Source organism: Myotis brandtii, unplaced genomic scaffold, assembly GCF_000412655.1.
Source record: "Myotis brandtii unplaced genomic scaffold, ASM41265v1 scaffold127, whole genome shotgun sequence".
Lineage (NCBI taxonomy): Eukaryota > Metazoa > Chordata > Mammalia > Chiroptera > Vespertilionidae > Myotis > Myotis brandtii.
In genome coordinates, this window is record NW_005354464.1 from 861,472 (window position 1) to 884,806 (window position 23,335).

At 34.6% G+C, this 23,335-nt stretch overlaps 1 protein-coding gene across 6 annotated transcripts in view; it reads left to right on the forward strand.

The window, feature by feature from the left end:
- The window catches only part of FXR1 (fragile X mental retardation, autosomal homolog 1), a 45,287-nt gene that overhangs the window by 14,047 nt on the left and 7,905 nt on the right, over positions 1–23,335 (forward strand). For 3 of the 6 annotated variants that reach the window (XM_005859487.2, XM_005859484.2, XM_014534208.1), the window contains exons 3-13: positions 5,283–5,354; positions 5,731–5,879; positions 6,104–6,197; positions 6,639–6,755; positions 8,450–8,620; positions 10,002–10,080; positions 13,712–13,821; positions 17,337–17,423; positions 18,669–18,726; positions 18,814–18,876; positions 22,375–22,578. In XM_005859487.2, the coding sequence (XP_005859549.1) occupies positions 5,340–5,354; positions 5,731–5,879; positions 6,104–6,197; positions 6,639–6,755; positions 8,450–8,620; positions 10,002–10,080; positions 13,712–13,821; positions 17,337–17,423; positions 18,669–18,726; positions 18,814–18,876; positions 22,375–22,578 (1,147 nt within the window). In that variant the 5' untranslated portion in view covers positions 5,283–5,339. Of the gene's footprint in view, positions 1–5,282; positions 5,355–5,730; positions 5,880–6,103; positions 6,198–6,638; positions 6,756–8,449; positions 8,621–10,001; positions 10,081–13,711; positions 13,822–17,336; positions 17,424–18,668; positions 18,877–22,374; positions 22,579–23,335 lie in introns of all 6 variants that reach the window. The other 3 variants (XM_014534207.1, XM_005859486.2, XM_005859485.2) reach the window with 1 other exon arrangement.

Genomic DNA, 23,335 nt, shown 5'->3' on the forward strand with positions numbered 1-23,335 from the left:
TGGGCACCGCCCCTGCCCGGGCCAGACGCCTCGGCCAGAGGCATTAGGCCTGGGCAGGGGCGGAGCCTGCAACCGCAGGGAGCTGGGGATCCCCTGCCCAGGCCTGACACCTCTGCCGGAGGCCTCAGGCCTGGGCAAGGGCCCGATCCTGCGATTGGAGGGTGATGGGGGTCAATGCCTGAGGGCTCCCAGTGTGTGAGAGGGGGCAGGCTGGGCTGGGCTGAGGAACTCTCTCCTCCCCCCCCCACCCCCCCAGTGCACGAATTTCATGCACTGGGCCCTTAGTCTATATATATAAAAGCCCAGCGACCAGAATGGTGGAACGACTGGAACAACTGGTCGCTATGACGCGCACTGTGGTGGCCAACTGGCCTGATCTGGGCCCTGATCAGCCCTCCCCCAACCTTCTGTGGCCCCTCCCCCTGCTGGCGCCTCTCCTAGCCCGATGGGGTTGGGGCTGGCCAGCCAACCTCCTGGGGTCCCTCCCCCCAAGCCTGCCAGCCCTCTGATAGGCCTTGATCGCTGGCAAGGCCAAGGGACCCCACCCATGCATGAATTCATGCACCGGGCCTCTAGTTATTAATGAAAAGTTAGCAACATCAGCCTAGAATTTCATTTTAAATCACAATTTGGTGTGTGTTAGTTACAGTTTGGAAACCATTTTGTAATAAGGTTTGAATTGGAATCATTTGTTAGAAAGAATCCTTAAGTGGGCTTTTGGAATTTGATTCTTCATTTTCCATCTTTCACTCAAACCTTTAATCTGGGTACTATTATGTTTTTAGGTCTCCCATGGGCACTCCGTAATCTCCTGCTTTTTTGAGCTCTTTTTTTTTTTTTGGATTTGAAGAAATTTAGTGTTGAAAGCAAAAGAGGGCCGTAGCTTTAGAGTGTGAATTGTACCCTTGAAACAGTTTGGAGATTTAAGTGAAATCTGAAGAAGGAGATTTCTATGAGGTGCTCTTATTCCAATAACATAGTCGTAAATGAATTTAGTAATCAACATTTGGAACATAGTACACTAGGGTACAGTTTTAATTCTGGGTTATTAAAGTGATTTAAAAAAATTGCACGAGATACAGGACCTCTTATCAAGGATGTGATTTGACCCACAGCACTCAGGTGGAGCCAGACTCATTGTTGGCTTCGTGACAGTGGCCTTGTCTTTCAGGGATAAAGTTATTAATGAGATTTACAGAGATGGATGTAAGTGTAAAATGGGATACAACATTTCATTGTTCAATGAGAAGTAAAGCCTCAAAGCAGTCCAAAATGGTTTATTCTCTGTTTTAGTAGGTAAGCTTACATAGCAAGCCAGATTCCTAGAAGGTTATAATTGCTTTGGTAAAAATAGAAATAAAATAAAGGTAATTTTAAGACCCGTTTTTTACAGCACTTAAACTTGAGGCACCCATTCACTATAGGTCACTAAAAGATACTTCATCTAGCTGAACTGCCTTCCTGAGCTACTGCTTGGAATTTTCTGTTTTTAGGATTTTCTTTTTGTTTTTAATCCTTAGTATGCTAGGGAAAATAGTCATCACTTATCATTTGGGGCCAATAATTCATATTTACTGGTTTTAAAAATATTTTTAAGTCATTTTACATATAACTTTTTCAGAAGTAAAAATGAAAGAATGGCAATAGTCAACATTATGCGATACCTTGATAAGCATTTAAACATAGCAAATCCAACTTTTTTTTTAATAAATATATTTTTATTTATTTCAGAGAGGAAGAGAGAGATAGAAACATCAATTTTGAGAGTGAATCATTGATTGGCTGCCTCCTGCACTGCATGTTGGACCGAGCCCGAAATCCAGGCATGTGCCCTGAGCGGAAATTGAACCCAGGACCCTTTGGTCCGCAGGCTGACGCTCTACCCACTGAGCAAAACTGGCTAGGGCATCCAACTTTATATTACACATTTTCTTGGTTTTGATAATAAATATACCTAAAATGAGTATAGTTTCCTAAATATTTCTGTTCTTCAGCTATTATACTTAAACCCAAAACATCATATAAATATTCATATCAAATTTAAAATGCATTTCTAATTTTAGTTTATTTCTTCTGGTTCATTTGGCATATGAATTATCAGGATGTAATACTTTAAGAATATTTGGAACTGTTGGTGGCTTCTAATTTTATTGAACAAAGCGTAGTCCTTTTTGTGCTATAATTACACCATTTTAAAAAATTGCACTATTTTCATATTTAACCAATTGGGTTGACTAATCCACTGAATTTTTTGCATTTTTTCATCTGTTTCTTTCTAGTCATCTTTGTATACACATCTACCTGTGGCATTTGGCCACTTTTTAACTGAATCGAGTATATTTTGGTGTGCAGACATAAAAGATGAAACAATACTGTTAAGTGTCCTTATAGAAAAACAAGAATGGTCCAGCTGCGTATTGCAGGATTTTGTATAATGGAGTCCCAGTTGAATGATTAACTGGGTGAGAATACTAAATTTCCTTTTTCTCCTTAGAAATGTATTGTTTGGGAATATTGATTTAGGATATTGTCCTTTGAAGACTTCTTAGTCTGAGATTCTGCTTATGAGATAAATTCATATTGATCATTAGAATCTGGAGTGCTGTTGGCTCTTGGCACCAGTCTGATATCTATACTAATAAATGGGTAATATGCTAATTAGACCAGGAGACCTTCCGGACAAAGCCATAGTGGCGAAGCTGAGGCAGAGGTGGTTAGGGGCGATCAGGCCAGGAGGGGAGGGCAGTTGGGGGCAAGCAGGCCGGCAGAGGGGGCCATTTGGGGCAAGGGGGGAAGTTGGGGGTGAGAAGGCCATGGGGGGCAGTTGGGGGCAAGCAGGCAGGCAGGTGAGCGGTTAGGAGCCAGCGGTCCCGGATTGCCAGAGGGATGTCCAACTGCCGGTTTAGGTACGCAGTCGGACATCCCTCGAGGGGTTCCAGATTGGAGAGGGTGCAGGTCGGGCTGAGGGACACCACTCCTCCTGCCCCTACCCCCCCTTCACGAATTTCGTGCACTGGGCTTCTAGTCTCTAATAATTGTGAAAGTCTTGCCTCTGTAAAGTTTTTTCTCTTTGTAATTATAGGTTGAAAATAATAATTATGAATTCTTAACTGTTCAGCAATATCCAAAAGCAGACTAAAAATGGTGTTTCTAGTCTTTATTTTCCTGAAAGACTATGCAATAAACTAGAGGGTGATACAGTAGTAATGATATATTTCATTGTTATATCCTTCCAAGTAATACCATCATTTTTCTGTTTCCTTTATATTTTAAAAAAATCATAGTTGGGAATAATTGAATGATGGTGAAATAGCAAATTGTTTCAAGATAGAAGAAAAATATCACTAGATTCCACCTTAGATATATAAAAGGGGCCACCACAGGATTCATATACTAATTTCAAGATAGAGTAATTTTCTATTTTTAAAATGTTCTTATTTTTTTGGAAGACCAATGAGAAAGGATAAAAGTCATAAAGTAGTTAGATTTGCTCATTAAAGAAATACAAAAGCTAAAATTGAGTCCCTTGGAGCCTAATTGGTACAAAGACTTTTTTTTTTTTTTAAAGCTTTTTTTCTAATGGTGTACATTAAAGTTGATCATAAGGTTTTGGCTTACTCATTTACAGATTCGATTTTACATTGCATCCAAAGTCACTTAGATTATCTTGAGAGAAGCTTCAAGCTTTTCAAAACTATTTATGTATCAATAGTTTGCATTTATCTCACAGATAGCTGTTAACACGTACTGATAGATTTCTCTGGCCACCTCTGTAAGAGTAACCTTAGTTTAGTCTCTCCTCCCCCCCCCCCCCCCCCCCCCCATTTTCCATGTATTGAAAATACATTTAAAAAGCTGCTGTATTGCCCTAGCTGATTTGGCTCAGTAGAAAGAGCGTCAGCCCACAGACTGAAGGGTCCCGGCTTCTATTCAGATCAAGGGCATGTACCTTGGTTGCAGGCTTGTTCCCCGAGCCCTGGGTGCGTGTGGGAGACAACCAGTGGATGTATCTCACATCGATGTGCTGTTTCTTTCCCTTCCACTCTCTTGCAAAATCAATGGGAAAATATCCTTGGGTGAGAATTAGCAAGATAAAAATAAAAAGCTTCTGTATCATCTCCATATATAAAAGCCTAAGCGACCGAATGACCGGTGGACCAGTCGCTATGATGCACACTGACCACCAGGGGACAGACACTCAATGCAAGAGCGGCCTGCCCTCTGGTAGTCAGTGCTCTCCCACAGCCAACCTCCTGTGGCCCCACCTGGCCAGGCCGAGGGACCGTACCTGTGCATGAATTCATGCACCGGGCCTCTAGTAAGACATAACTATAATCCCTAATGGAAACTTTTTAAATGTATAATGTTAAAAAATATCTTATAATTACAGATACAGAATATATATACTTTTTTTAGATAGGTGTTGTAAGATACTTATGTACTCTGCTAGATGTATTAATATGTGTAATATTTTGTTGAGCTAACCATTTAGTACATGTGATCTAGGTTCCTCAGCAAGGGATCTAAATGTCATATCCTTGAAGGAATTTTAAAGTAGGGTTTATAACCTTTTTTTTTTCTTTAATGTTTTTTTTTTTTAAGAGAGGAAGGGAGATGGATAGAGAAACATTTATAACCTTTTTTTTTTCTTTAATGTTTTTATTTTTTTTTTATTTTTTATTTTTTTTTAAGAGAGGAAGGGAGATGGATAGAGAAACAGAAACATCAATGCCCACAACCCAGGCATGTGCGCTGACTGGGAATCGAATTGATGACCTCTTGATTTCTGGGTTGATGCTCAACCGCTGAGCCACACAGGCTAGGCTATGGTGTTTCACTTCTGAAAAGAATTCTTAATTTGAGCATCTTATAAATACTGTCATCAGATTTACAATACACCTCTAATTAGTCCAAGCTTATCCTTCTGCTACTTGAACCATCAAAATGCAATGTTTGAAGATGAAGAATGGTAATAGAAACTGTTGTTTTACACTGTGTAAAACTACCTTGTAAGAAGCATTTAATATTTGTTTAGTAAACCCTCATGAATTTGAATTTGATTTTCAAGGACCTAAATTGCCCCAAAAAAGTTGTTTTATTTTCTAGCAGTAAAATGTAGGTTTACATAAGTCTTATTAAACTGTTTATTACACCAATTTCAATACAGTAGTATTTTTGATTCTTAAGTTTAAAGGGACTTGGCATTTATAATAAGTTATTATTTAAAATATTGGAAACTTTTTAGGATCAATGGTTGAGGGCATTTTTTTTTTCCTTTTCAGGTATATTCAAGAGCAAATGACCAAGAACCTTGTGGATGGTGGTTAGCTAAAGTTCGAATGATGAAAGGAGAAGTAAGTAATGTTAACTCTTGGTTCCTATAAATGTTACTCCAACTCTATTTTGTTTTTAAAAGCCTACTTTAGAAATAATTGGTCACACATTTCATATATTCATCACCATTAATTTCTATTTGTGTTCTGAATTTGCAAACACCAAGGCTGCTCTCCAGAGATACACCCTAAGCATGTGAGGACTACCAAAGTTCTTGCTTGTGAAAACCTATAATCTACTTTAGGCAAATCAATTTGATGTAACTAAGCTGTTCTTTGCATTTGTGCCACAAGGGGGAGGGTCTTCTATTTAAACTGAGCAAGGTAATTAGAACTTCATTTAAAGCTTATTACTTTTGTTCAGATGGGATTTTTAAAGTATTTTGATGTCTTTTAGTTTTATGTCATTGAATATGCTGCTTGTGATGCCACTTACAATGAAATAGTCACATTTGAACGACTTCGGCCTGTCAATCAAAATAAAACTGTCAAAAAAAATACCTTCTTTAAATGCACAGTGGATGTTCCCGAAGATTTGAGAGAGGCGTGAGTAATTTTATTTGCTATTATTTTGTGAATTAGGAATTTTTAAGTGCTACAAAATTATTTTTTTCCCCAAATACCCAATAAAAAACTTCTGATAGAACATCTTATTAATGAACAAAAGTTTTAATGGGTGGTGTTAAAATGAGATACTGGGTTTTGTGTTATACTTGCCTCTAAATTTAATCTGTTATTTAGATCTTACACATGAATTAATTTCTCCATAGGTGTGCTAATGAAAATGCACATAAAGATTTTAAGAAAGCAGTAGGAGCATGCAGGATTTTTTACCATCCAGAAACCACACAGCTAATGATACTGGTAAGATAACTCCATAGTTTAGGTAGTTAATAGATATTGCAGAAATTTTGTAATTAAATGTTCAAAAAAAGTAAAAGCTAACTTAGTGTATAGTGAATTTGTTAATACAGTGCGGGAGAAAAAATTTTTGTAGTTATAAAATGTTAAATTTTTATCTTCTGAAGGAGGAAAAGTTTTCATGTGATATTCTTAACATCATACAATTAATTCTTAATGTATGGTGTGTTGGAACCTCTCACCCCCCATCATAATATGAATAGCAGAATTAAATAACATGGGAATTCAGGAAGGAAAGTAAGGTTACTTCTGGGAAGAGGGGTGTATGTTAGGTGAGGAGAGAAGTGTAGTTGATGAGAATCATGGAAGGCTTTATTATGACAGTCCTGTTTGTATTATCTTGAAAAAATGGTTGTTTTGAGTGATTAACTTGTTTGTTTATAGTCTGCCAGTGAAGCAACTGTGAAGAGAGTAAATATTTTAAGTGACATGCATTTGCGAAGTATTCGTACGAAGTTGATGCTTATGTCCAGAAATGAAGAGGCCACTAAGCATTTAGAAGTAAGTGAGTTTACTCATAAAAGGTATTTTGTGTGTCCCGGTTTTATTAGTATATACAAGCTCCCTGGCTCAGAATTACTTACTTTACTGTTAGGTAAGGTAACTTGGGACCTATTTTGTGGCTAATACCTGGAGTCATTGTGTCCTTGAAGAATTGCTGTGTATTGCTAATTCTTCTTTACTCTGTTCTTAACTTTTTATTTATTTATTTTTTTACTTCCCTGTCAGTCACAACACACTTCCATTAGTAACTAGATTATTATAACAACTAGAGCTGCAGTTCTCAACCTGTGGGTCACGACCCCTTTGGGGGTTGAACGATCCTTTCACAGGGGTCGACTAAGACCATCGGAAAACACATATATAATTACATATTGTTTTTGTGATTAATCACTGTGCTCTAATTATGTTCAATTTGTAACAGTGAAATTGGGGGTCACCACAGCATGAGGAACTGTATTAAAGGGTCGCAGCATTAGGAAGGTTGAGAACCACTGCATTAGTCGGACATCCTTAGCACTGCCGCAGAGGTGGGAGAGGCTCCCAAGGTGGGAGAGGCTCCCAAGGTGGGAGAGGCTCCTGCCACTGCCGCTGCGCTCGCCAGCCATGAGCCTGGCTTAGGAGCCTGGCTTTTGGCTAAGCGGCACTCCCCCTGTGGGAGTGCACTGACCACTAGGGGGCAGCTCCCGTGTTGAGCGTCTGCCCTCTGGTGGTCAGTGCGCGTCATAGCAACCTGTTGTTCTGCTGTTTGGTCGATTTGCATATTAGCCTTTTATTATATAGGATAGGATTCTTGTGTAAGAGAAGAGTAGGACACATAGTATATAATTTTTAAAAGAACCTATTGTTGCTTTTCTATCCTATCCTAAAATACTATTGTTCATCACTGGGAGACTTGCAAATACACACTGTCTAGAGAAATTGAGACAACTTTGTTTATCTTTAAGACAACTTTGAATACCCTTACAAATTTAAAAGTTACAAATAGAATATGGGGATGAGTTTTGAAACATAAATCATCTGAATTGGAGAACTGTTTGTATCAGTTATTCTGGGAAATTGTTTTAGAATTACTCTTTTCTGTGGCCATGACTAATAGACTTATCAAACCATTTTTTCCCCTTCCATTATGTGACCCAAATGAGTTTCCTTTATTCCTTTTTTCTTTTTTTTTAATTCAAATTGTAATGTTGACATAACATAAAATTTACCATCTTAACTATTTTAAGTGTAGTTCAGTAGTGTTAGGTATATTCAGATTGTTGATCGGTCCCCATGACTTTTTCATCTTGCATAAATGAAACTATATACCCATTAAACAGCTTCCCTTTCCCCCTTCCCTTTCAGCCCCTTGCAATCTCCATTCTGCTTTCTGTTTCTATACGTTTGACTACTCTAGATAACCACATATAAATGGAATCATACAGCATTAGTCTTTTTGTGACTTGTTTATTTCACTAAGCACAATGCCTTTGATGTTTATCCACATTGTAGCATGCCAGCATTCTCTTTTTAAGACTGAATAATTTGCGTTGTATGAATAGATCACATTTTGTTCATCCATTCATCAGTCTGCATATTTAGTTTGCTTCCAGTTCTTGACTCTTGTGAATAATGCTGTGAACATGGCTTTATAGAAAACCATTTGTATTTTTTATCTTTTGTAATAAATTCTAATTTACCTCTTTTACTAGTGTACAAAACAGCTTGCAGCAGCTTTTCATGAGGAATTTGTTGTGAGAGAAGATTTGATGGGCCTGGCAATAGGAACACATGGTAGTAACATACAGCAAGCTAGGAAGGTTCCTGGAGTTACAGCTATTGAACTAGATGAAGATACTGGAACATTTAGAATCTATGGAGAGGTAAGCTGTTTTCTGTTCCTTACCTAGGATAACTTTGCTAAAACACTGATCACATTTATTTGGAATTTCAGCTTCCCAGTGAAAACACTTTAAAATCATTCAGACTAATAAGCATACATATGTGTGTGAATTGAAGATGATACTGTATTATATGGAGCAATGAAAGATTTTTGAGTAATGTGTACTATTTTCAGAAGTTCCTTAACCATAAGCTGCTTCTGGGTTTAACTCAGTTTTCTGTGCATTACAAATAATTTATTCAGATGTTTTTTGCATTCTTATTATGTGTTGGGCACTGGCAGTTGTAAATAACATAATAAAACAGCTTTGGTAGAACTTGAATTTAGATAATATTTTGTAACTAAAAATGAAATTTGTATGGATAGGAAAATCTGAGAAATACATAATTCAAGTTTTTAATGGAGACCATCTTTCACATTAAAATATATGGATAAGGTGTTTTTTGGGGTGATAATTTCAAGTCTTAGCTTTTCATAAATCTGACTAGAGACCTGATTTTTATTCCTGAAGCCTTTAGACATGGGCATTATAACAGAGTAATTAAGATGAAAGGCTTTGGAGTCATAGTGGCTGAATTAGAATTCTATGTTTACCCCTGTGAGTGGGTTTGGAGAATGTTACTTAATCTCCCTGTATAATTTTCTTCATTGTAAATGAGAAGTATAATAGTGCTTATTTTATAACCTATGCAGATTAAATACATTTTTAAAATTGTTATTGTATGTGGTGTATTACATGAGTACACAGTACAATTGATCTAAGGTTATTAAAGAACAAGCAGTAAAAGTGGAAGTTAATGTTACTGAGAACTGTGAATTCCTCTTCCCCCTCTTCCATCTTTCAGTCTTTTAAAATTGTACCCAGGAGAAATTAGGAATTTAATGATGTTACTGATAGGTACTTTTTTCTAATGCATCTCTACAAAACCAGCTTAGTAAATCATTGTGAGAATTGGAAAAAAAAAATGTAGACAGTATAGACAATGTGTACAATTTATTTTTAAAATTCCCCTGGAGATATTTAGCATGGGAAAATGTACCAAATAAATATATTTTCTTGGGTTTAAATTTGGTAAACATAAGTTAATTTCTTGCTAATTTTTTCAGCAGCTTACTAATAAAAGGGACCTTAGAGATGACTAACCTGTTTTTGTTCTAATGGTATTTTTTTCCTAGCCTTTTAATTACTGCTTTTAAAAAAAGGTACTTAATGATTTATTTGACCTGAAAGGTCACACTCTAGTAGGCTGAGCTTGTTACTAGAATGTCATAATTCAGATTTTGCTCATTTCTCATATTTTTTGTTTTGGACTGTGGGGTTTATTTCATGTTTGTTTCTCTCTCCCTTCCTACTCTCCCAGAGTGCTGATGCTGTAAAAAAGGCTAGAGGTTTCTTGGAATTTGTGGAGGATTTTATTCAGGTTCCTAGGAATCTTGTTGGTAGGTATTTCTTCTACATGTTAAAGAAAAATGTTATTTAATTATAGTGACTTAATTGAAAATTAGTCTTGTCTGATATTTTACTTAGAGTTAAGTATTTTGATAACCATACTTATTTTCATTATTTCAGTAATAACATTGTATGTGATTTGTATTCGTTGTGTTCAAAAGTAAAGATATGTTCTGTACAGGGTAACCCACTAATGAGACCCATGGCTTTTATAACAGTTTGCCATTACAATTTTTCTTAAGCCAATTTAGTCCTTGGGCTCTTTCTTACTGTTTTTATTCACTTAATGTCTTTTTATTATTCATGTTTATCAAAATTGTAAGTACTTTTTGAAAATGTATGATAAATTTTTTTGTTTATTTAGTGCAGAAGAGAAAGTAAGAGTGAATTTACAATATGGTAATAAATAGTAAAATTTTACACAATAGACCCTGAATAAATAATGATTGGTTTTTGCAAAGGTATATGGGCAGGAGAGGATGATGGTGATGATGATATGATAGGAAGTTTCGCTGTTAAGTGTTGGATGACATTAATGAAAACTATTGTGCCCATGGGTTATAAGTTGTGACAAATTTTGAAGCTGGAGTTAAGTGAGCATTGTAGCTTGGAGTGAGTTGTTGAATAGTTTTGTTATTAATATCCTGTAGATCTGTGCTGTCTGTCCTTTTAAATGCTAATTGAGACAAATGGGAAAGCTTTTGTCACGTGTTAAATACTCATGGATTATCATAGAAGTTTAATATAAAAAAATTACCATAAGCTAGTGAAATTTACTAATTTACTAGGAGAGATGAATTTTCGTCACCTATCGAATTTTTTACCTTGTTGAAATAGAGCTGTTTGGGCTCCATTTTATAATTAGGCCTATTCAGCCTTTAAGAAATGATTTTTTTTTCTTTTTTTGCTATCAGTGTTTTATTTGTCAAATTCTATAAAACAAACACTTGGGAAAAAATTAAAAAACAAAACAAAAAAACCTCCCACTAGATAAAGATGTTTTTCTAAGACCTATGACAACTAGAATACTCCGGTACAAGAATCTATATACAACACAAGAATTTGGATTTTGTTGCTACTCAGCTACTATATAAAAAGCTTTTCAATTTTGCCTGAACATTTGGATCGTTATGACAAACTGCCAATTAAGCAAACTACTTTATCTGTTCTTGGAAATCACTCTCCTCTGTAGATTAATTTTAGTATTATGATACGAAGTGTTTATTGTCAAATGAAATCACTGTAGACAAGAAAGCTGCTTTTGAAAATGATCCCCATTTTGTTTAAATTCTACTCAGTTATTGACATCTATCAGTGCTAACATTGGTTTGCTGCTTTACAGAATGTAATTTAACTTAGGTTTCTTTACCTGTAAAAGTGATTTGAGGTATGTACTAGAGAATCAGGGTTCTTTTCCAACTCAACAATTCTATAGAAGATAGCCTTGATCTTAGAGAGTTTGTGGTAGTGTTAATTTTGAGTAAAAAGTCCAGATATTTCAGAAGTGAGGAAATTGGATATATTTGTAGTTTTCTGATTCTTTATTTATTTTGTGCAACAATGTCTGTGCCTGTCATGTCTCTTTTTTCCTCTACCTGTCTTGGTTGGCTTTGATTTGGGTTATTTGTGTACTCTTTAGGAAATATACATTAGCAGCAACTATTATACGTTGGTGAAATTTTCAGAAGAAGTATAAAGATTTCAATTGGTTATTGTGTATAATAATACTACATTTTCCTCCAAAATGTTTTATGGGTGAAGCAGACTTTTGAAAAGTAATACATTCTTAGTCCAAGTGAAAGAGGAAAAGAGGACTGAGGAGTAAAAGGGAATGAGGACTACTTGGTGGGTAAGTTCCAGAGAGGATTCCTTTACACATTCAGGTTCCCAAGAATTCTAGAACTTGACCATTCCCACCCCTTCCAAATCAAAAGAAAAAGTACTATGTGAACATTGACTTGAAAATGAATCGAAATCTTTATCCTCCTAGAAGCCTTCCCTTAATCACTTCTCTACTCTGTCCCTTCAGCATTGTTGCTCAATACTCAATTTATACTACAGGTCTGCTTCAGTTTATCAGTATGCTTTGGAATTTAAACTATGGAAATGATCAGTTAAAATTTTGACGGTCTCTGATGGGACTAAATAAAACTTGCAGGTAGGTCCTTGCCACGGACCACAGAAGGGTGATGGATGTTCAACTCACCACTGATATAGTTCACAAGAAGAAAGGGGCACTAAGATTGGGGTGGGAAGGTTATGACATATCATCCTGACTTTCGTTATTTCGAAAAGATATTTGCTTATTTTTAGCAGGGTCAAGGATGGAGTTGCTGCTTGAGCTTCACTGTGTTAAAAATGAAGGTTGCTTTTATATGCTGCTGCTAGAGCTAAGAGAAGACATGTGAATTCCCTGACCTACTCTTATTTTATTTTTTTGCCTGTTCAATCACTGTTGCTTTTAAATTTAGGGTTATTAGTGGGGAAGGAGGCTTGAGAATAGGGACAGAAAATCTATAATAGTGTCTGCTGTATTGGCTGGCTTACTGTTACCATTGTTCCCTTACTCATTCTTTAATGAAAACTTGTTCTCTCAAGCATGCAGTAGGAAAATTTTCATTTTCACCCCTTTCAACCAAAATTAATTTATTGTGGAAATAGATTGCTGACTTAGCAATAAAAAAATTATTGGGGATTTGGACTTAAATAACATGGACTTGTTTAATAACATATATGGTGTTGCTGTTAATTTTATAAGAGATACATCGTTTCATGTAGGGAAGGTTACCTGAAAATACTGTTCCCAGGTAACAGTCCGCAGTATTGGTTTGTTATTTTATGTGAATGTATGTTGTAACTAATAAGTTCCTAAGGGGAAGAGAAATCTTCATGCTTCTTTTTTAGGTTGTCCTTTAATTATTGGATACTTTAATTATTGGGTACTGCTGTTTGACACTTAGAGGTTAAGTATAGAGAAGGTAAATAATTTGGATTTAATGTCATTTTATAGTATTTTATATCTAGGAAGACAGCATACCAGACACATGTTGTATGTATCTGTTTAGCTGTGAAGTACTTTTTAAAAACTTACTGGTGTAAAATGTTATACTTGTTAAATGTTAACATTTAATTTCTACGAAGGGAATATTTTAAAAGTTACGTCTTCAAGTCACAGGTATCTTTTGAATAAATAGAAACTTGAAAATAAATTCAAGATTTAATTTAATTGTTTAAATAATTATATATAATGAATATAAACAAATTGATCTGATTAATGCTAAGATAAGTTTTTTTTTTTTGCCTCTGTATACAAGAAATGGGTTGGACTTGATATTTTAAAAATATAAAAATGATGTAGAACATCTTAAAAGTTTATTTAGACTTTGAGAATGTTTTCCATGTGAGCAGCATTGTCAACCCAGTTAATGATAGCCTGCTGGAGAGAAGGAAATTTGAGACCGACAATAAAACTTCTCAGTAGTCTTTAGGGGTGAGTTAATGAGAGTACAAAGATAGAGCATAGCTTGGTTTTTATAATTTGATAGCAAGTTATAAATTATTTGAAAGGGTTAGCAGTATTGGTTTTTAACTTACCATTACATTTGTTTTCTCTTATTAAAGGAAAAGTAATTGGGAAAAATGGCAAAGTTATTCAAGAAATAGTGGACAAGTCTGGTGTGGTTCGGGTGAGAATTGAAGGAGACAATGAAAATAAACTACCTAGAGAAGATGTGAGTATTTAACATGTAATTTAATTGGCCTGGGGGTTTTTTTGTGTTGTTTTTGTGTGTGTGTGTGTTTCTTTTCATATTCTTTTCTTAGCTGACTTCATGTTATTTTGTATTTTGGAAATTTATGAAATTATATCTAGTGAGCTACTTACACTCTAGTGCAATGGACTTTTCTTTTAAAAAGTTTTGTTCCTTCTAATATTTCTTTTAACAAGTCTAGTTTTCATCATGGGCCCTGGGTTCTTAGTTGGTTTCTCAGTACTTGAGTAAAATGCCAATTTTTTAATAAAAGCCTTCAATTTGATCATGTTAACAGTCCCTTTTACACTTAGAATGTAAAGCTGTTCAATTTGATACTAAACAATACAGTCTTTTATGAAGGAATTCTTGACAACACTCTCCCTAGCATTTTTATAGAATCTGAAAGCACTATTTCTTAATTGAAATCTTCAAGGTTTTCTGTTGCTATTTTGATATGAACTTCCTGAAATTTCTTTTCAGTCCTACTTCTCATATGTAGATATCTTGTCTACAATGCTGTTCTTTGCTTTCATATATCACTTTCAGGATTTCTTTATTTTGTGGCTTCAGTAATCAACTCTGTATAGTTGACTTAAACTTTGTATGTTTGAATATAAGGCAAGAATTTTCCTACAAATTATCTTCCAGTAATACACTCATACATAACTTCTTCAGTTTTGCACAATAGATAGCTGTTTGGAGAGTTTGTTAGCCTATTGGATAGAATCAGTCTCATAAAACAAAACAAAAAGCTGTAGACATTTAGCGTAAGTAAATAGCTTCACATTAAGGATGTTGTAATGATGCCTATCAAAGATAGTCACTTCCTTTATTCATTTTAATTAGTTAGAATGTGGAGGAAAATGAATGAGGAAAAACAAATGAATAGTGTTATACATATGAGTACTTGTGGCTCAGATTGATTTCATTTTGCACTGTTTTGAAAATTACTACAAATCTCAAGTAACTTTTACTTATTCGTAAGTAAACCCTCCTTCCTTTCTCACCATTTTTGCATGACTTTAAGATGCCTTTGAGATAAGGAATAAAATTAATGTTTCATACTATTATGGGCACTTTCCCTCTTTATGCTTAATATATAAGATAATAGAGATCTATTGGCATACTACCACTATTTAAAATTAGTCTGAAGATCATGATGTTTACTGGCAAAGGCTATTTATTAAACAACTCAAGTATAAATTTCTTGGCTTGATACTACTATGTCATCTTCCCTTACCTTGATTTATCCCAATTGATTTTTAATATTTACCATCTTGTTGCAAGTGAATTCTAGGTTCTCCTTCAGATATAAAAATTTATACTTTTCAGTTTGTAGAATTGGTCAATTGTTCCATTTCTGTGCTAGGTTAAATTTAAATGCTTACAGAAGCCAAGAAAATCATGTTAAATGATTAAGCAGGTTGAGATTTACAAGATAGGGGTGGGAGGGCACCAAGTATCTTTCTGTAAAAGAAACATGCTGCTCAGTTTTAATATGGTTGACGTGTGGGAATGCTGCATTGTGTTGCTAGATCTTCTGATATTTTTTAAGAGAAGCTGAAAATCTATAATACTATAAAGCATTTTTTCAATTTCCTAAACATTTTATGTTAAAATGAATCTGAAGTTTGGTAATGGTTTATTTCGGGCCACCATTCCACAGTTTAAGCCACCTAAGTCCCCTGGGGAGTGTTTTATAACTTCCTCCAAAATCTTTGGTGACTCATCTCTGGTCTGAGATGACCTTTGTATTCGTAGTAATTATTGTTGGTATACTAGGGTATGTAATGATTTTCTTTTACATTTTCTGGCTTATCTTACATCTCCAAGCCAGGTAATAAACTCAAGAAATCAAATCTGAATATTCTCTCTCTCTCTCTCTCTCTCTCTCTCTCTCTCTCTCTCTTTCTCTTTCTCTCTTTCATTTTTCCCCTATCACAATGAATTTTATAGAGTAGGCACTTGATAAATGTTCAGTTAATTAAGTTTGTTTTTTTAATTTAAGATTAAGAATTCCCACCTAACCAGTTTTGCTCAGTGGATAGGGTGTCAGCCCACACAGACTGAATGGTCCCGGGTTTGATTCCAGTCAGGGGCATGTACCTTGGTTGCGGGCTTGATCATCCCCAGTGGGGGTTGTGCAAGAGGCCAGCTGATCAATTTTTTTCTCTCATCGATGTTTCCTAACTTTCGATCCCTCTCCCTTCCTCTTTGTAAAAATCAATAAAATATATTGGGAAAAAAAAGATTAAGAGTTCCCCAGTCCCAGTAGGGGCTTGTGCAGGAGGCAACCAATCCATGTGTCTCTCTGAAATGGATGTTTCTCTCTCTTCCTCCTCCCTCCCTTTTATCTCTCTCCCCCTCCTCCATCCCTTCCATTCTTTCTAGAAGTCAATGGGAAAAATATCCTTGGGTGAGGATTAAAAATACATAAATAAATAATTCACCACTTAAATTGTTAAAAAGTCAGTTTGAAAATAAGCCATAGAGTAGTTTCTTATACTGAATCAAAAGTTCTTAAGCTACACTTAGTTCCATAAGGAACTATTCTATAAAATCAAGAAAACGGGAAGAGACACTGAAACACATTGGATCACTTTATTTAGGCTATACTCATTCTCCTTAGCCAATAGTATGCTAGAAGTGTATTTCTTTTTTTTTTTCTTTTTAATATATTTTTATTGATTTCAGAGAGGAAAGGAGAGGGGGAGAGAGAAATATCAATGATGAGAATCATTGATTGGCTGCTTCCTGCATGCCCCCTACTGGGGATTGAGACTGCAACCCAGGCATGTGCCCTTGACTGGAATTGAACCTGGGACCCTTTGGTCTGCAGGCCAACACTCTATCCACTGAGCCAAACCAGCCAGGGCTAGAAGTGTATTTCTTTAAAGAAAAAAAATCATCAATTAGTATCTTAATTCTCTTCTACTTTTTTAAAATCTTTCTCCTCTAAAATTCATCAAGGTAAAACAAGTCTATGTTAATCTTTTGACTTGCTTTTAAACCTGTGACAAACTATATGCCCTTACCAATAATTCCTTATTTTACTTTGTGTAAATATTTATACTCTGTAACAGTTGGGAAGCATTCCCTCCAACACAGACTTCGAAGGTTTCGTTATCTGAAGATGCTCAGTGTCACTAATTCTCAGAGTAATGCAAAATTAAAATCACAATGAGATAGCATCTCACACCTGTCAGAATGGCTATTATTAATAAATAAATGGGGTGGGGGATGGACCAGAAAATCTGATATCTAAAAAGTAATTTTTTAAATGCTAAGTTGTAGTGCAAATATGACAAATTTTTGAAAATCTCAACATTTCAAATTACATTGATATTTTTAGAAGTATATTTTTTAAGTCTTGAACTTTAATAGATATAAATTGCTATGTGTTTTAGAAAAGTTTTCCAAATTATATATTGGTATGTCAAATTTAGGCTAGAATTTTGTTAAAATATTAAATGCTTGAGGACGTTTTCTTACAGGGGATGGTTCCATTTGTATTTGTTGGCACTAAAGAAAGCATCGGAAATGTGCAAGTTCTTTTAGAGTATCATATTGCTTATCTAAAGGTATGTATACTATTCACATTTATATCATTGTTGCTCCCCGCTTTAAGCTTTATTAATTTGGTAATGTTTGTAGTAAATTTTAGATACTTATGTATTTTTAATTTAGGTTCAGTTATGCCGTTTTTATGAGAATTTATAAATAAAACATCTTTTGCCATAATAAAATCATTTGCCTCATGCACATTGTTTCTCTTTCCCTCTGAACTTTTGCATTTCTTTCCTTACTGTTATCACTTAATGTACCTACACATTCTGTACTGGAACTATTTTGCTTTTACTTGATGCTTTACATGCAAACAAGACACAAAATCAGCAGTGAAGATAGGCTTTCTTTGTAACTGGTATTATCTGAATCAGATGCCATTTGGTAATTCCTTAACCATTGTTTATAATGTAGTCTGTTTGAGTTCATAAATAGAGCAAGGGCTTTAGAAAAGAAATACCACATTAAATTAATAAAAGTTGTATTTGTTATTTTTTACTATTCCTCTTTTATTCCTGCTATGGTTCTCTTGTTTAGAGTATAGTAATATCCTCAACTGCTCTGTCTAGTTAGTATGCTTTCCTTTTAGTCATATCATTGCTGCTGTTTTAATATTTTGAAAGCACCCCTGATACTCTCATTCCATTCTTTTAAAAGCTTATCTTTATATAAGTCTCAATTCAATCTGGCATTCTAAGCCCATGTTTTACCTTTCAGTGCTCTACTAACTTTTATAAAGCCAAGAGCTTTGTTTAGATACCCTCCCTTCACATCCTGTAATGACCTCAATTTCTGAATTACCAAGCCTACTAGTTCATCTAGGTCACAACTCAGGTGTCATTATTTTGATAGGAAAGTAGGTTAATGGTACATCTCATTGATGCTACCTGAACCTCATTTAACAGAGTTTTAACTCATTCAGAACTAAATCTGGTAACATTGTATGATTATTAGCTTTTTAATAAATGGGTCATTTAATGCTTATCAAACATCCCCTTGAAGGAGGAGAGTCCTGGTCTTTTTTGACATTGCATGCCTGTAGCACTTAGCATGACTGGCACACATGTTGGGCATCAGTAAATGTTTGGTGAATTGAAACAGCAAATGACTTTGCAGGTTGTGTTTACTAGGAACACAATTGTACTTGACCAAATGCCCACGATGCTTCTTTCATTAGAAGGGAGTATAGCTCTAGCTTTATTTAGACTTTAAGAAGACAAAAAGTTACAAATAAGATTTACCCTTTATTGTTTTGATTATAGGAAGTAGAACAACTAAGAATGGAACGCCTACAGATTGATGAACAGCTACGACAGATTGGTATGGGTTTCAGACCTTCTTCCACCAGAGGGCCTGAAAAAGAGAAAGGATATGCCACTGATGAAAGTACCGTCTCTTCTGTACAAGGTTCTAGGTCTTATAGTGGAAGAGGCAGAGGTCGTCGGGGCCCTAATTACACCTCCGGTTATGGTAAAAACTTTTTTTTTTTTTTTTTTACTAGTTCTAGTTTAGGTTCACCAATACATTTTGCTTAATATTATTTAGTTAGTTTTTTACCTTATTTTCCCTTTGAGGGCAGTAGATAAGTTCTGAGGTATACGTCTTAGTAATAGTGATGGCACACTTTATGTTAATGACAATAAAAGCTATGCAATTACAGCTGTGTAATGAAATAAAACATGTTTTTGTTACGTTGATGGTTCATTATCATATTTATTATTAAATAGATATGAAACTTGTTTTCCAAATATTTCCCCTGTACAGTTGTATACATTTTCCAATAAAAGTCTAATAATGCTGGCTATACTACTAGGAATCATTTTTGCTTACCCTCTGGGGAAAGTAAAAAGGAGAAATATTCTAACCACTGTGCCAAAATTGCATATAGCAAATATATACTAGCTTTTAAAATATACTTTATTGGCTCATTCAGCAGTTCTGAGTATTAATATCTCTGGAATTATTTTATGAAATACAGCATTTCACTAAAGTGAGGGCTTTAAAAATTAGAACCTAATTAACATTTTTGTAAAATGTATTTATTTTACTCTGAGGATGGGGCCTAACCCATATAGCAAGGGGCCAATGGATTGTGCTGGTCAGTAATTCTCTAATCCTAAATTCTCACTTATTCTTCTTCAGCTTTGTGGAGTTTTCCAATTTTCTACATTTGGACTTGGATCTTAGCAGTGACCTGGTTATTTTTTTCCTTTATTCTTTCCTTTCTCTTTACTTCTCTACTCCCCTATGCTCATTCTAACTGCCTTGAAAATACTATCTTATAATCCCTAAAATAAAAGGCATTTAGGGAAAATATGAATATATGAAAGCTTAGAGTGTGCAGGTTACATATCCAAATTTCATGTCATGTTTGACTGAAGAATCAATCATTTAATGTTGCCAGTTATGTTAAATTTGTACTATTTTTTATTTGTCGTAGAGTTGAAAGATTAATTTTCCCTTCCCTTTCATATCTTCGTTTTTTAACTTTTAAAATTAACCCTATATTGAAACATGAGAAACAAATTCCAATAAAGTAAAACTATTTAGCATGTGAAGGGCTGAGAATTATGGACTTATTATATTCCTGAAAATACATTTAATACAAAAGAAAAGCAGTAATTAAATAGAAATTAAGTATATACTGAATGATTTCAGAGGTTTACAAATTAATAGTATAAATAATCACATTTGACTTTTTGGATGATGAGGATTATAGGCCTCTGTGGGAAGTCAAGTCAGATTATAGATGAGCGATCACTTTTTGGCAAAATGCTTTTGTTGAGAGTAGATAATAAATTTACCTGAGAAAGGTAGAGGAATATCATTGGGACTGAAGAAAGCTCTGCCAATTGTTCAGTAGATGGCACTCTTACCTCTGAATCTTTACAGACGGTGTAACATTATATATTTTTTAAATAACCATGGAACTTGGGCTTGAGAGAAAGTCATTTGAATTTGGTTATAGATCTTGTCCACTTAATATCAGAAGGATTTTTTAAGGAGATAATACATATAAACTATAAGAAACATTTTCTCTAGAACATCCCTGAAGTTGGTATGTCTTATAATGGATGATGTCTTATAACTTTCATTGGCAGTATTTTAATGGCACACAAAAGTATGTCTTAGGATGAATGGGTGGCATGTGGATTTGATAAAATGTACTCTAACTATTAAGTTAGCATACACAATCATTGAAAAGGGGTGACTTTAGAAAGGGGAAAATCTGATTTAAAATTCTGTTAAAAACCAGTCTTTTAATTTGTTGGAGTCATTAAAAATTGAATCACTTTTATGAGTTAATTTTAAAGCTTTTTAAAAAGTTTGTAAGTTCAGAAGTTCTTATACATTCCAAAGGTTTTCTTCACTATTCATGAAATGATAAATAAGTGGGAATTCAAGGAGAAAGGAAGTTGGTAGGCTCCTTCACTTGTTAAACTTCACATTTTATTTCCTATACTTAGTCCTTTTAAGTTTTGTATCTGAAGAGCTCTTGTGTTTTGCTTTTATCAAGTGACATTGGCATTTAAATGTAGGGAACTTATAGTTTAGTATGGAATCACTCTTATTTGGGAGTTTTAGCAAAGGAACTTCAAAATCATGCAGCAAGTTTACTCAACAGAAAATGGTTATGTTCATTGGTAGGTGTCTGGGAGCAGTTAAAGGTATGAGACAGAGCTGCACCCTTTACATTTATCATAGACCAAGTGAGAAGTAGATCCAAAAGGGATAAAAATAGAAAACATTCGGCAACACTGCATGACAGGTATAAATGCTTCTAAGAAAATAAGAGAAGAAGAGAGGTCTGTTTTCATTCAAATTGGTCTGAACCTAGAAATTGAACTGGGCTTTGAAAAAAATGTTTGGTTATATGATAAAAGGAAAAGGTGGAAGAGACACCTCAGAACTACCTAAGAATAGAAGTGGAAATGAGTGTGATAGTGATTGGGTTACATAAATCTAATATAATGATGATATTGTAAGGCATAGAGTATTTGCGATATTTAAATTTTTAAAGGGTCATTATTAAAATAGGTCAGTGATGGCGAACCTTTTGAGCTTGGCGTGTCAGCATTTTGAAAAACCCTAACTTAACTCTGGTGCTGTGTCACATAGAGAAATTTTTTGATATTTGCAACCATAGTAAAACAAAGATGTATATTTTTGATATTTATTTTATATATTTAAACGCCATTTAAAAAATAAAAATCAACCAAAAAAAATGAGTTCGCGTGTCACCTCTGACACGCGTGTCATAGGTTCGCTATCACTGAAAGAGGTCATTTGAAAGTCAGAAATGGTCTAAACTTTTAAAGTCAGGCTGAATTTTTGTCTCATGGATCTGTTGTTGATTTGAAGTTGTCTTTCCTCAGAATAACCCCCTTAAAATTTGTTCAGTAATTTCAAATACTGTATTCTAATTTAAGAAACTTGCTCATAAAACATAGCTGTTTTATGTACAGCCACTAAAAATACACTTCCAGTTTATAAGAGACCATTAGTTATCAGAAACATCCTGATTTCAGAGATATTAAAATGTGAAAAAATGGTAAAATACACTACATAACTTTATTTTTCTAAATATAATTGAAGTTGCTTTTAAATATTGGATAGCAGTTATATTTACTATACTAATTTGATATTAAACCTAAAAATGGGCAAAATTTTAAAAATATTTTCCCATTTAGTGCATTTTTATATTTGTATATGTAATGTTTTATATGTTTTCTGTAATACTCTATTCTGTTGGCTGTAAAACAATTCAGGTTTTAACTATCTGAAGAGTAGATACTATATTATTAGTATAATATTAACATTTCTTTATTAAGAAATTTTGAAATCAGTGTTTTGATTTAGTGTTTTTGAAGCAGCCAAATAGCAGTTATTTAAACAATGGTTTGCAGGAAACTTTTAATTTTTTTTCATTCCTATAAAAAATTGGCTTATGTTCTCTTCTTTCCCAAGGTACAAACTCTGAGCTGTCTAACCCCTCTGAAACAGAATCTGAGCGTAAAGACGAGCTGAGTGATTGGTCATTGGCAGGAGAAGACGATCGAGAGAGCCGACATCAACGTGACAGTAGGAGACGCCCAGGAGGAAGAGGCCGAAGTGTCTCAGGGGGTCGAGGTCGTGGTGGACCACGTGGTGGCAAATCCTCCATCAGTTCTGGTAGTCTTTTATATACTATGTCAGCATCATTTTTTTGTAAACATTGTGACTTTATACAAATTAGTTTATTTTCTGAGGCCACTGATTTTTGGAAGTTTGTCTTGGTACTCACTGAAGAAAATAATACAACATAACAGTGTAAGGAAAAGCCCTGTAGAGTGTTTTATCAGTGAAGGTTAACTAGAATATTTGGGTCAGAAAAATATGTGTTTATCCCTTCAATTTTGAGGGGCTTATGTAATTAGAGTGTTTTTTCTCTCTAAAATTTTTGAGTTTACGTATTTGTTGGCCACACAGACCCAGATAATTCATATGGTCAGAAAGATCTAAATTCCTTTGTGTACTTAATATTGAAAAGTAACTGAAAAGCATTTTTTGCTACACTGTGTACTACTTTGGGAACAGGAAAAAATTGTGTTTTCAACTTAAAATATTTTTTTTTATTATTTTACTGTTTGAGGAATTGAGTTGTAAAGAGAAGTGTTTAGAAGACTGAGATTTGAGGTGTGCAGGCAACTTTTTACTCATGTGTTTTTGAAGATTTTAAATGCTATAACTTCAGTGGAGTTGTAGAGTTGCCAGAATGTTTTTGCTTAGCATAATAGGGCTGGGGGGAGAATTGTCAGGGATACTTGGACTAGATTATATCAGGGAAATAACCATAACGTATTGTAAACCACTTTCAGAAAACCACTCTTAATGTTATACAGTGCCCTATGAAAGTTTATATAGTATTTTAAATGTTATAAAACATATA